General features: G+C 57.3%; 1 protein-coding gene across 1 annotated transcript; it reads left to right on the forward strand.

The window, feature by feature from the left end:
• Window positions 1-349: 349 nt before the first annotated feature.
• SPEF1 (sperm flagellar 1) lies at window positions 350-10,244 on the forward strand. Its single transcript, XM_063158107.1, has 8 exons — window positions 350-557; window positions 2,355-2,486; window positions 2,580-2,691; window positions 3,391-3,541; window positions 4,463-4,511; window positions 5,511-5,568; window positions 6,440-6,548; window positions 9,972-10,244. The coding sequence occupies exons 1-8, from the start codon at window positions 350-352 to the stop codon at window positions 10,077-10,079; spliced, it is 927 nt and encodes a 308-aa protein (XP_063014177.1). The 3' UTR covers window positions 10,080-10,244.
• The last annotated feature ends 3,883 nt before the right edge of the window (window positions 10,245-14,127 follow it).

The raw sequence follows: 14,127 nt of genomic DNA on the forward strand, positions 1-14,127 counted from the left end.
AGGGGGAGGAAGGGAATAAAAAGTGGGAAAATACGTGATAAAAGATGGGAACTAAAAGAGGGGGAAGAGATGGGCAAAAAAGGTGGAAAATTATATTAAAAGGGGGGAAATAGGGTGGGAAAAAAGGAAAAAAAATAATTAAAAGACGGAAAAGAAGGAGGGGGAAGAGAGTAAAAAAGAGGGGAGGGGAAGAAAAAGGAGGAAAAAAAGGGGGGGAAAGGGGAAAAAATTTTAAAAAAGGGGGGAGGGAAATTAAAAAAAAATGAGGGAATTCCGGGGGAAATCCCAAAGGAAATCCCATGGGGGGACTCTGACGTCACACGGGACGCAGGTGACAAAGCCAGCGGGAATGTCCCCAAGTGCCACCCGCCGTGCCCAGCGACACGACGGGGGATACGCCACCAGCCCGCGGTCGCCCTTCTGCGTGCCGGAGGAGCCGCGGAGTGGCCGCTATGTCGCGATATGTCGCGATATGTCGCGCGCGGTCCCCGGTCCCGCTGTCGCCGGTCCCGCGCCGCGTCCGCAAGGGGGCGCCAAGGCCGGCGGCGCTGTTTATTGTACGCAAACATCAAAGCGGCGACAGCCAATAGGAGCGCGTGATAGGCGGGGACAAGAAGATGATTGGTTAAAACTATTATTGGCGGGATTTAGAGCGAATAGAAAGGCGCGGAGGGTGGAGCCGGAGATAATGCGGAAGTGCTCTATGCCTGGCGCGGTGGGGTTGGGGCGGAGCCGGATGATTGACGGGAGATGCAGCCAATTGGAGGTGGGAATGGGGTGGAGAGGCGGGGTCAGAGGATGGGCGGGGCTTAAGGCGCGGGGAGTGTTTCGGGGGACATTTGAGAGGGAATTTGGGGACACGGCCCGGCCGGAGGAGGGAACATGGCTGGGGAAAGGGACAAGGAGGGGGTGGGAGTTGAGAACCTCCCCAGGTGCAGGTGAGGGGCGGTTCTCCCTGCTGGGGGGGTCTCGTTCACCACCAGCCCCCGGTCTGGGGGTGTCACTGTCACCTCCTGGGGTTGTGGCTGTGCCTATATCCCATCCGTGGCGTCTATGTCCAATCTCAATGTCCATATCCCATTCCCAGTGTCCATATCCCATCCCTGTGTTCATATCCCACCTCCAGTGTCCGTATCCTGTCCCAATGTCCATATCCCACCCATGGTGTCCATATCCCACCTCCAGTGTGCATATCCTGTCCCAATGTCCATATTCCATCCATGGTGTCCATATCCCACCTCCAGTGTCCATATCCCATCCCAAAATCCATATTCCACCCCAATGTCCATATCCCATCCATGGTGTCCATATCCCATCCATGGTGTCCATATCCCATCCATGGTGTCCATACCCCATCCCTGGTGACCCTATCCCATCCCAATGTCCATATCCCATCCATGGTGTCCCTATCCCATCCATCATGTCCATATCCTATCCCAATGTCCATTTCCTATTCCCAGTGTCCATATCCCACCCTAATGTCCATATCCCATCCATGGTGACCATGTCCCATCCCAGTGTCCATATCCCATCCATAGTGTCCATATCCCATTCACAGTGTCCATATCCCACCCCAATGCCCATATCACATCCATGATTTCCATATCCCATCCATGATGTCCATATCCGATTCCAATGTCCATATCCCATCCCAGTGTCTGTATCCAATTCATGGTGTCCATATCACATCCATGATTTCCATATCCCATCCATGATGTCCATATCCCATCCCATTGTCCATATCCCACCCCCATTTTCACAGCAGCAGATGTGGACACCCTGCAGGCCCTGCTCTTGTTGCCATGGCACCGACGCTCCCTGAAGCCCCGCCCCCATTGTCATGGCAGCAGAAATGCTCCCTTGAAGCCCCACCCCCTGTTGCCATGGCAACAAGACTCTCCCACGAAGCCCCGTTGTCGTAGCAGCAGCGACGCTGCCAATAAGCCCCGCCCACTTTCCCTGGCAATGGGATGCTCCCATTAAACCCCGCCCCATTGCCATGACACCATGACTCTTCCTTCAAGCTCCGCCCTCGTTTCCATAACAGCAGAAACGCTCCCATTAAACCCCGCCCCTGTTGCCGTGGCAACCGCGACGCTCCCATTGAGCCCCACCCTCGTTGCCACGGCAGCAGACCCGCTTTATTGAAGCCACGCCCCCGTTGCCATGGCAATTGGACGCTGCGCGCAGGCCCCGCCCTCTGTTGCCATGGCACCGTGAGACGCTCCGTGCAAGCCCCCGCCCCCGTTGTCATGGCACCGCGACGCTCCCCGCAGGCCACGCCCCCGTTGCCATGGCACCGCGACGCTCCCCGCAGGCCACGCCCCCGTTGCCATGGCAGCGGGGACGCTGAGGCCGGGCCCTGATGGCGGCCGAGGGGCCGGAGCCGGGCCCGGAGGCGTCGCTGGTGTCCCTGTACCGCTGGCTGGACACGGTGCCACTGTCGCGGCCGCGCAGGAACATCGCCCGCGACTTCAGTGACGGCGGTTGGCCTTGCGGGGACGCGGCGGGGTGGCCGGGGCGGGCTGTCCCTCTGTTCCCGTGGTGCCACCCGCAGCGTGTCCCCGCTGTCCCCGCAGTGCTGGCGGCCGAGGTGGTGAAGTTCTTCTTCCCCTCCCTGGTGGAGCTGCACAGCTTTGTCCCCACCAGCTCCACGGCGCAGAAAGTCGCCAACTGGGGCCACCTCAACAGGTAGGGACAGGCGCCACCAGCTCCGTGTGACCCCCACCCCACCCCCCGTCCGGGGTGTGCCCAGATTGTCCCCACCTGTCCTGCGGGTGCTCTCGCCCTGTTGGTCACATTCCGACAGCTCCGTGTGGCCACAGAGCCACCGTGGTGTGCTGCGGGTGGGGATTGGTGACCCCTTGTGTCCCCATGTGCCCCTCTGTGTCCCTCTATGTCTGTCTCTGTCCCTCCGTGTCCCTCTGTCTCCCCCCTCTGTGTCCCCCTGTGTCCCTCCATGTCCCTCTGGGTTCCCCTATGTCCGTCTCTGTCCCCTGTGTTCCTCTGTGTCAGCCCATGTCCCCCTGTGTCCCTCTATGTCCCCCTGCATCCCATGTCCCCTTGTGTCTGCCTGTGTCACTCTCCGTCCTCCTGTGTCCCTCGATGTCCCTCTGTCCCATGTCCCTCTGTGTCCCGCTGTGTTCCTCACTATCCCTCTGTCCCTCTGTGTCCCCTTTTGTCCCTCTCTGTCCCTCTCTGCCCCTCAGTGTCCCCCTGCATCCCATGTCCCTCTGTGTTCCTCTCTATCCCTCTCTGTCTCTCTAGGTCCCCCCGTGTCCCCCTGTGTCCCTCTGTCCCCTGTGTTCCATGTCCCCCTGTGTCCCTCTATGTCCCTCTGTGTCCCTCTGTCACCTCCCCTGGCTGTTCCATGGATATCCCGAATTCCAGGAAGGTGCTGAGCAAGCTGAACCTGCGGCTCCCTGAGGAGATGATCCAGGCCCTGGTGCGGAGCCAGCCGGGAACGGCCGAGCAGCTCCTGCAGCTCCTGCGGGACAAAATCCTCCAGAGGCAGACGAAAGGCAAGGGAGGGGCTGGGAAGGTGAGGGAACCCCGAAAATGGAGAGGAAAACCCAAAAATGGGGAGAGAAATCCCAAAAATGGGGAGAGAAATCCCAAAAATGGGAAGGGAAATCTCAAAAATGGGGAGGAAATTCCAAAAATGGGGAGGAAATCCCAAAAATTTTGAGGAAATTCCAAAAATGGGGAGGAAATCCCAAAAATGGGGAGAGAAATCCCAAATCTGAGGAGGAAATCCAAAAATGGGGAGGAAATCCCAGAAATGGGGAGAAAATCTCAAAAATTGTGAGGAAATCCCAAAAATGGGGAGGGAAGTTCCAAAAATGGGTAGGAAATCCCAAAAAGAGTGAGGAAATCCCAAAAATAGGGAGGGAATCCCAAATCTGGGGAGGAAATCCCAAAAATGGGGAGGAAATCCCAAAAAGAGTGAGGAAATCCCAAAAATGGCTCGGAAATCCAAAAACTGGGGAATTCCCAGGAATGGGAATGCTGAGGAAGGTTGGATATTGGAGTTTGAGGAAAGCTGGGATAAGGGAATGATCCCTGAGTGGGATTTAGGGTTGTTCCCAACAACAGAAATCCTTCCTGGATTCTGCTCTGGAGCCAGGCTGGGAGAGCTGGGAATGTTCTCCTGGAGAAGGGAAAAATCCAGGGAATCCTCAGAGTCCCTGCAGGGGCTCCAGGAGAGCCAGAGAGGGACTGGGGACAAGGCCTGCAGGGACAGGAGCCAGGGAATGGCTCCCACTGGGAAAGGGGAGATTGGGCTGGGATCTTGGCAAGGAATTGCTGGCTGGGAGGGTGGGCAGGGGCTGGGCTGGAACTCCCAGATTTGCTGTGGCTGCCCCTGGAAGTGTCCCAGGCCACGTTGGGGTCACCTGGGCTGGTGGCAGGGGACTCCCAGGTGTGTCCCAGGTGTCCCAGGGGTTTTCCTGCCTCTCCTCAGCCCCCAGCGGAGTCGGCAGCGCTGGACGAGGGCAGGTACCTGGAAACAGGTAAAGGATGGGTGATAAAGGATCCCAAAATTCCCCTCTGGGACTTTTTGGGGTCCCTGGGAGGGGACAGCGGTGTCGGGGCAGGTGACCCCATCCATCCATCCATCCATCCATCCATCCATCCATCCATCCATCCATCCATCATCCATCCATCATCCATCCATCCATCCATCCATCCATCCATCCATCCATCCATCCATCATCCATCCATCATCCATCCATCCATCCATCCATCCATCCATCCATCCATCCATCCATCCATCCATCCATCATCCATCCATCATCCATCATCCATCCATCCATCCATCCATCCATCCATCCATCCATCCATCATCCATCCATCATCCATCCATCATCCATCCATCATCCATCATCCATCCATCCATCATCCATCCATCCATCCATCATCCATCCATCATCCATCCATCATCCATCATCCATCCATCCATCCATCATCCATCCATCCATCCATCCATCATCCATCCATCCATCCATCATCCATCCATCCATCCATCATCCATCCATCCATCCATCCATCCATCCATCCATCCATCCATCCATCCATCATCCATCCATCCATCATCCATCCATCCATCCATCCATCCATCATCCATCCATCCATCCATCATCCATCCATCCATCCATCCATCCATCCATCCATCCATCCATCCATCCATCATCCATCCATCATCCATCCATCCATCCATCATCCATCCATCATCCATCCATCCATCCATCCATCCATCCATCCATCCATCCATCCATCATCCATCCATCCATCCATCATCCATCATCCATCCATCCATCCATCCATCCATCCATCCATCCATCCATCCATCCATCATCCATCCATCATCCATCCATCCATCCATCATCCATCCATCATCCATCCATCCATCCATCCATCCATCCATCCATCCATCCATCCATCCATCCATCCATCCATCCATCCATCCATCCATCCATCCGTCTGTCCGTCCATCCCTGTGGGTTTTCCAGGCCAGCCCAGGTTCCAGAGCAGTTTGGGAAGGGGCTGCAGCCAGGACAGCGCTCCCAGGTGAGGGCTGGGCAGTGGACGGGGCCCTTTTGGGGTCAGGGGGGTCTTTATGGGGTCCCTGGGAGGGTTCGGGATCTCTGTGGGTTTTGGGGTCACTGTGAGGGTTTAGGGGATCCCTGTGAGGGTTCGGGGGACCCTTTGATGGTTTGGGGTCCCTGTGAGGGTTTGGGGTCTCTGTGGGGTTCGGGGGACCCTTTGATGGTTTGGGGTCACTGTGAGGGTTTGGGGTCACTGCGAGGGTTTGGGGTCACTGTGGGGTTTGGGGTCACTGTGAGGGTTTGGGGGATCCCTGTGAGGGTTCGGGGAACCCTTGGATGGTTTGGGGTCCCTGTGAGGGTTTGGGGTCCCTGTGAGGGTTTGGAGTTCACTGTGAGGGTTTGGGGTCTCTGTGGGGTTTGGGGTCACTGTGAGGGTTTGGGGGATCCCTGTGCGGGTTCAGGGGACCCTTTGATGGTTTGGGGTCCCTGTGAGGGTTTGGGGTCACTGCGGTTGTGTGGGGATCACTGAGGGGGAGGTCAGGGGATATTTGTGGGGTTTGGGATGTCCCCATGGGGATGTGGGGATCCCTGTGGGGCTTGGGGTCACTGTGAGCATTGGGGATGTCCCCACAGGGGTTTGGGGGGGGTCACTCTGGTGTTTGGGGTGTCCCCATGAGGGTCAGTGGTTTCCCCTATGGCTCCTGGGGCCCTTTTGTGGCTCAGGGACTCGCTGTGGGGTTTGGGGTCACTGCGGTGGCTCTGGGTGTCCCCGAGTGTCCCCTGGCTGTCCCGGCGGGAGATCAGGACATTCCCATGGGATCGGGGACAGGATTTGGGGACTCCCCTCCTTGGGGAGGGCTCAGCGCTGTGCCCGCGCCGTGTCCCCGCTCCAGGACGGTGACAGTGGCGGTGCCAGCGCCGCCCGGGGCCAGCCCTGGGGACATGCGACAGCAGCTGGCGGAGCGCGAGCAGGCGCTGCAGCTGGCGCGGGACACGATCCAGGTGAGCCCATCCCCAACCCCAAATCCCAAATCCCAAATCCCGGGGTCTGGAGAGATCCCGGGTGTGCGGGGACATCCCGGGGGGACACGGGCGACGCTGGCCTGTCCCCGCTCTCCTTCCCGCCTTTTCCGCGTCACCTTTTCCCGACTTTTCCCTGACCCTTCCCTCCTAAAATTTTCTGTGTCCCCTTTCCCAGTTCTTCCCTGTCCATTCTTCCCAAATTCTCCCTGTCCTTCCTTCCGGTTTTTCCCGGTTTTCCCCGGTTTCTCCTGGTTGTTCCACGTCCCATCTTCCCTTAAATTCTCCCTGTCCCCCTTTCCTGGCTTTTTCCTGTCCCCCTTTCCCGGTTTTTCCATGTTCCCTATTCCCGGCTTTTCCCTGTTCCCTTTTTTCGGCTTTTCCCTGTCCCTCCTTCCCTAAAATTTTCCCTGTCCCCCTTTCCCAGCTTTTCCCGATCTTTCCCCGACATCTTTTCCCGGCTTTTCCGTGTCCCTCCTTCCCAGTTTTTCCCGGTTTTTCCCTGTCCCTCTTTTCCAGCTTTCCCTTATCCCTTCTTCCCAAAATTTTTTCTGTCTCCCTTTCCTGGCTTTTGCCTGTCCCCTTTTCCCACCTTTTCTCTGTCCCCTATTCCCGGCTTTTCCCAGCTTTTCCCGGCTTTTCCCAGTTCCCCCTTTGTGGCTTTTCCCTGTCCCTTCTTCCCTAAAATTCTCCCTGTCCTTCCTTCCGGTTTTTCCCGGTTTTCCCCGGTTTCTCCTGGTTGTTCCACGTCCCATCTTCCCTTAAATTCTCCCTGTCCCCCTTTTCCTGGCCCCTTCTTCCCTAAAATTTTCCCTGTCCCTCCTTCCCAGGTTTTCCCGACTTTTCCCCTGTCCCCTTTTCCTGGCTTTTCCCTGTCTCCCTTTCCCGATTTTTCCCAATCCCTCCTTCCCGGCTTTCCCTGTCCCCTCTTGCCTAAAATTTTCCCTGTCCTCCTTTCCCAGCTTTTCCTGATTTTTCCCTGTCCCCTTTTTCCCGGCTTTTTCCTGTCCCCCTTTCCCGGCTTTTTCCTTTCCAGGCTTTTCCCAGCTTTTCCCGGCTTTTCCCTGTCCCCCTATCCTGGCTTTCCCCGGTCCCTTCTTCCCTAAAATTTTCCCTCTCCCCCTTTTCCAGCTTTTCCATGTCCCCCTTTCCCGGTTTTTCCCCGTTCCTCCACTAAAATTCTCCCTGTTCTTCCTTCCCGGTTTTCCCCGGTTTCTCCTGATTGTTCCCTCCTTCCCTAAAATTTTCCCTGTCCCTCCCTCCCAGCTTTTCCCAGCTTTTCCCGGGTTTTCCCGATCTCTCCTTTCCCGGCTTTCCCCCCTTTCTCCCCTTCCTTCCTGGCTTTCCCCGGTTTTTCATGGATTTTCCCGGCTTTTTCTGGTTTCTCCTGGTTTTTCCCTGTCCCTTCTTCCCAAACATTTTCCCTGTCCCCCTTTCCCGGCTCTCCCTGGTTCCTCCTTCCCGAAAATTTTCCCTGTCCCTCCTTCCCAGCTTTTCCCAGGTTTTCCCGGGTTTTCCCTGTCCCCTTTTCCCAGCTTCCCCTGTCTCCTATTCCTGGCTTTTCCCGGCTTTTTCCTGACCCTTCTTCCCTAAAATTTTCTGTGTCCCCTTTCCCGGGTTTTCCCCATTTCCCTCCTAAAATTCTCCCTGTCCTTCCTTCCCGGCTTTTCCCTGTTTTCTCGTTTTTTTTATTTTCGATTTTTCCAGGTTTCTCCTGGTTGTTCTCTGTCCCTTCTTCCCTAAAATTTTCCCTATCCTCCTTCCAAAATTTTCCCCTTTTTTCCCGAATTTTCCCGGCTTTCCCCTGTCCTCTTTTCCCAGTTTTTCTCTGTTTTTCTCGGTTTTCTTCCAATTCCCCCTTCCCGCTTTTTGCTGTCCCTCAGATTTCCCCTCAAATCCGGCTTTTCCCCGCCACAGATGTAAATTTCGGGAAGGGACAAAATTCTGTGGGATAACCGGGAATGGGAACAGCGGGATATTCTGGAATTCCCATTTTATTTTGTAATGGAAAAAAGATCAGAACCCCAAATCCATCTCTTCTCCTCAGGGGGAAAAAATCCCCAAAATTCCTCTGGGAAAAAAACTCCAAAATTCGCTGCTCTGGGAAGACCCCTTGGAATGGGTTTGGAATTTTGGGATTTGGGGATTTTGGGGATTTTGGGATTTTGGGGTTTGGGGGATTTGGGATTCCCGTAAATCCTGCAGGCCAAGGTGGGGTGGAAATTTCAAATCCATCTCTTCTCCTCAAGTGGAAAAAAACCCCAAAATTCGTCTGGGAAAAAACCCAAAATTCGCTGCTCTGGGAACACCCCTTGGAATGGGTTTGGGATTTGGGGGTTTGGAATTTTGGGATTTTGGGATTTTTGAGATTTGGGATTCCCACAGATCCTGCAGGCCCAGGTGGGGTGGAAATCCCAAATCCATCTCCTCTCCTCAGTGGGAAAAAACTCCAAAATTCCTCTGGGAAAAAAACCCCAAAATTGCCTGCTCCGGGAAGACCCCTTGGAATGGATTTGGGGTTTTGGAATTTTGGGGTTTTGGAGTTTTGGGGGTTTGTGGGTTTGGGATTTTGGGGATTTGGGATTTTGGGGATTTGGGATTCCAGCAAATCCTGCAGGCCAAGGTGGGGTGGAAATTTCAAATCCATCTCTTCTCCTCAAGTGGAAAAAAACCCCCAAAATTCGTCTGGGAAAAAAAACCCCAAAAATTCCCTGCTCCAGGAAGACCCCTTGGAATTGGTTTGGGATTTGGGGATTTGGGGGTTTGGGATTTTGGGGATTTTGGGGATTTTGGGGATTTGGGATTCCCGCAAATCCTGCAGGCCAAGGTGGGGTGAAATTCCAAATCCATCTCTTCTCCTCAAGTGGAAAAAAACCCCAAAATTCATCTGGGAAAAAAAAAATCCAAAAATTCCCTGCTCCAGGAAGACCCCTTGGAATGGGTTTGAGATTTGGGGATTTGGGGGTTTTGGGGGTTTGGGATTTTGGGATTTTGGGGACTTGGGATTTTGGGATTCCAGCAAATCCTGCAGGCCAAGGTGGGGTGGAAATCCCAAATCCATCTCCTCTCCTCAGTGGGAAAAATCCCCAAAATTCCTCTGGGAAGAAAACCCCAAAATTCCCTGCTCCGGGAAGACCCCTTGGAATAGGTTTGGGATTTTGGGGATTTGGGGATTTTGGGGGTTTGGGGATCTGGGTTTCCCCCAAATCCTGCAGGACAAGCTGGGGCTGAAATCTCAAATCCATCTCTTCTCTTCAGTGGGAAAAACCCCAAAATTCGTCTGGGAAAAAAACCCCAAAATTCCCTGCTCCGGGAAGACCCCTTGGAATGGGTTTGGGATTTTGGGATTTTGGGGTTTGGGGATTTGGGGACTTTTGGGATTTTTAGGATTTGGGATTCCCGCAGATCCTGCAGGCCAAGGTGGGGCGGCTGGAGCAGCTCCTGCTCCTCAAGAATCTCCGCATCGACGACCTGAGCCAGCGGCTGCAGCAGCTGCAGGGCCAGCGCCGCTGAGCCGCGACAGCGACAGCGACACCGCGGGGACAGCCGGGGACAGCCGGGGACAGCCTGGCGAGAGCGCGGTGGCTCCGGTGGCTCCCGGTGGCTCCCGGTGGCTCGACTTTGGTGGCTCTCAGTGGCTCCGGTGGCTCTCGGTGGCTCCCGGCGCTGGGGATTAAAGAGTTGGATCCTGGCGGGGCCAGAGTGGCGGTGAAGGGACATTGGGGACACTGTGGGGACAATGGGGACATTGGAGACACGGGGGGCAGTGGGGGGACAGCAGGGAGGGACCAGCAGGGGGACACTGTGGGGACACTGAGGGGACACTGTAGGGACAGTGGTGGGACACTGGGGACACTGAGAAGATACTGGGGACAGCGTGGGGACAGCAGGGAGGGCACAGCAGGGGGACACTGTGGGGACATTGAGGGGACACTGTAGGGACACTGGGGACATTAAGGGGTACTGGGGACATGGGGGGACACTGGGGACACTGTGGGGACGGTGGTGGGACATTGGGGACACTGAGGAGATACTGGGGACAGCGTGGGGACAGCAGGGAGGGCACAGCAGGGGGGACACAGTGGGGACGGCAGTGGGGACACTGGGAACATGGGGGGACACTGGGGACAATGGGGACACTGGGGAGGGGACAGTGATGGGGACACTGTGGTGACACTGTGGGGACACTGGGGGGACACTGGGGGCAGTGGGAGGACACTGGGGGGGACAGCACAGGGGACACTGGTGGGACACTGTGAGGACAGTGATGGGGACGTGGGGACACTGTGGGGACACTGCGGACAACAGTGGGGGCAGCAGGGAGGGGACAGCAGTGGGGACACTGTGGACATGTGGGGACACAGGGGACACTGGGACCACTGTGGGGACACTGGGGACACTGTGGGGACAGCGATGGGAACAGTGGTGGGGACACTGTTTGGACAGCAGGGAGGGGACAGCACTGGGGACACTGGGGGGACACTAGGGACACTGTGGGGAGGGGACAGTGGTGGGGACACTGTGGGGACTGCAGTGGGGACACTGTGGGGACACTGGGGACATTGAGGGGACATTGGGGACACTGGGGACTTGTGGGGACACTGAGAGGACAGCGGGGAGGCGACAGCACTGAGGACACTGTGGGGACACTGTGGGGACAGTGGGGAGGAGACAGTGCTGGGGACACTGTGGGGACAGCAATGGGGACAGCAGGGAGGGGACAGCAGTGGGGACACTGTGGGGACACTGGGGACAGCCGTGGGAGCAGCGAGGAGGGGACACCACTGGGGACGCTGCTGGGAAGCTGCTGGGACACTGTGGGGACACTGGGGACACTGTGGGGACAGCAGGGAGGGCACAGCAGGGGGACACTGTGGGGACAGCACTGGGGACACTGGGGGACAATAGGGACATGTGGGGACAATGGGGACATGTGGGGACACTGGGGGGACAGCGAGGAGGAGACAGCACTGGGGACTCTGTGGGGACACCAGGGACATGTGGGGACACTGGGGACACTATGGGGACAGCGGGGAGGGGACAGCACTGGGGACACTGTGGGGACACTGGGGGGACATGCGGGGACACTGGGGACACTATGGGGACAGCGGGGAGGGGACAGCACTGGGGACACTGTGGGGACACTGGGGGGACATTGGGGACACTGTGGGGAGGGGACAGCACTGGGGACACTAGGGGGACAGCAGGGAGGGGACAGTGGGCAGGACACCATGGGGATGCCATGGGGACAGCAGTGGGGACACTGTGGGGACAACAGGGACGGGGTGGAACTGTGACGACATCATTGTGGGGACAGCAGGGTAGAGGTGGCACATGGGGACATTATGGTGGAGGTGGCACTGTGGGTACGTGGTTGTGGGGACAGCAGGGTGGGGACACTGTGGGGGACATGAGCATGGGGACATCAGGGCAGGGACACCAAGGTGGGGACACTGTGGGGACCGTGGGGAGGGGGGTGGCAGGGTGGGGACACTGCGGGGAGGGGACAGCAGTGTGGGGATGGCAGAGTGGGGATGGCAGAGTGGGGACATTCTGGGGACATTGTGGGAATGCCTTGGGGACACCATTGGGACATCATGGAGACACTGTGGGGACATTCTGGAGACACCATGGGGACACTGCAGGGATGCCATGGGGACACTAAGGGGACACTATGGGGACAGTCTGGGAACACTGGGGGACACCATAGGAACACTATGGGGATGCCATGGGGACACCATGGGGACATCATAGGGACACTATGGGGACATTCTGGGGACAGCATGGGGATGTCTTGGGGACACTATGGGGATGCTGTGGGAATGCCATTGGGACAGCATGGGGACATCATGGGGACATTCTGGGGACATTCTAAGGACATTGTAGGGACACTATGGGGACACTATGGGGACATTCTGGGGACGCCCTGGGGACACGTGGCCGCTGCTCCCGCCCGGTGGCCGCCGGGATTTAATCCCGTCCCAAATCCCGTTGTTTTCGTAAAGCCGGAGCAAATCCGCGCCCTCGCGGTGACAGCGACATCCCCCGAGTGTCCCCTCCCTCCCCTCCCAGGTGACATCGCCACCGCGGGGACACGCCCAGGGCTGGCTCTGGGGACCGTCCCCGTGCCTGAGTGGGTTTTTTAGGGAAAACCTGGAATTTCCGGCCGGTGTGGGAATGGGGGGACAAGGCGGGCCCTGGGGACAAACCGGGCCTGGTGTCCCCTCCCTTGGGGACAGGCCGGGTGTGATGTCACCCTGCCGGTGACAAGGACACGGCCGGGGCTCTGGGGACCGCTGGGAATGTAGATCCCAGATTTCTGGGAATGTGGATCCCGGGATTTTAAGCGTTCCAGCAGCTGGAGCAGCCCTCGGGGGTGACATTGTCCCCCACGTGTCCCCGCTGTCCCTGACGTGTCTCCCGACCCCGGCATTCCCGGGGGACAATCCCGGCGCTCTCCGGATGGGAACTGGCGCCGTTCCCTGTCCCTGTCCCCGTGGGAAGGACACGGAGCTCGGGATGGGGACAGGAGGGACAGGGATGGATGTGCCCAGGATGGGCGGGCACAGGGAACGGGGTGGGGGGGAGTGGGATTGGGATGGGATTGGGACTGGGGGGGGATGGAATTGGGAAGATTTGGGATCAACTGGAATGGGATGGGATTGGGATGGAGTTGGGATTGGTGTGGGATTGGGGTCAGGGTTGGGATTGGGGTGAGATGGGATGAGATTGGGATTGGGGTTGGGATTGGGATCGAGATTGGGGTGGGATGGAATTGGGATGATTTGGGATCGATTGGGATGGGATGGGATTGGGATGGTGGGTTGGGATTGAGGTTGGGATTGGTGTGGGATTGGGGTCGGGATTGGGATTGGGGTCAGGATTGGGATTGGGATTGTGGTGGGGATGGGGTGCAATTGAATTGGGATGATTTGGGATGGATGGATAATGGATGGATAATGGATGGATGGAACAGAATTTGGGATGAGAAGGAATTGGGATGATTTGGGGTGGGATAAAATGAGATGGGGAGGGGAGGGGAGGGGAAGGGGAAGGGAAGGGAAGGGAAGGGAAGGGAAGGGAAGGGAAGGGAAGGGAAGGGAAGGGAAGGGAAGGGAAGGGAAGGGAAGGGAAGGGAAGGGAAGGGAAGGGAAGGGAAGGGAAGGGAAGGGAAGGGAAGGGAAGGGAAGGGAAGGGAAGGGAAGGGAAGGTAAAAGGGAAGAAAAAAGGGAAGGAAAAAGGAAAGGAAAAAGGAAAGGAAAAAGGAAAGGAAAAAGGAAAGGAAAAAGGGAAAGGCCCCTCCCCCACCCCTCCCCGTTCCCATGGCAACGCCCCCGCTCCTCCCCTCCGCCCACAAGGGGGCGCCCCGCGGAGCGCTCGCCTTTTCTGATTGGCTGCCAAGCCCCTTAGTCCCGCCCCCCAACCCCGCCCCTTAGCAACAATCCCGCCCCTTAACAACGCCGGTTAAGCACAGCCCGGGGCGCGGCCTGGAGGCGTGACCGGCGTGCGCGTTCACCAATGGGAGAGAGAGGCGGGGGCGCGCCGGCCAATAGGAGCGAGG

This window comes from Melospiza melodia, chromosome 5 (assembly GCF_035770615.1).
Source record: "Melospiza melodia melodia isolate bMelMel2 chromosome 5, bMelMel2.pri, whole genome shotgun sequence".
In the NCBI taxonomy this organism is placed as follows: Eukaryota; Metazoa; Chordata; class Aves; order Passeriformes; family Passerellidae; genus Melospiza; species Melospiza melodia.

What these genes read in the sequence shown, in the direction of transcription:
- SPEF1 (XM_063158107.1), top strand. Translation starts at nt 350, where the DNA reads ATGTCCCCAAGTGCCACCCGCCGTGCCCAGCGACACGACGGGGGATAC. An exon ending in AACTGGGGCCACCTCAACAG is followed by an intron (nt 2,692 to 3,390) that starts GTAGGGACAGGC and finishes CCCGAATTCCAG; the next exon opens with GAAGGTGCTGAGCAAGCTGA. An exon ending in GCAAGGGAGGGGCTGGGAAG is followed by an intron (nt 3,542 to 4,462) that starts GTGAGGGAACCC and finishes GCCTCTCCTCAG; the next exon opens with CCCCCAGCGGAGTCGGCAGC.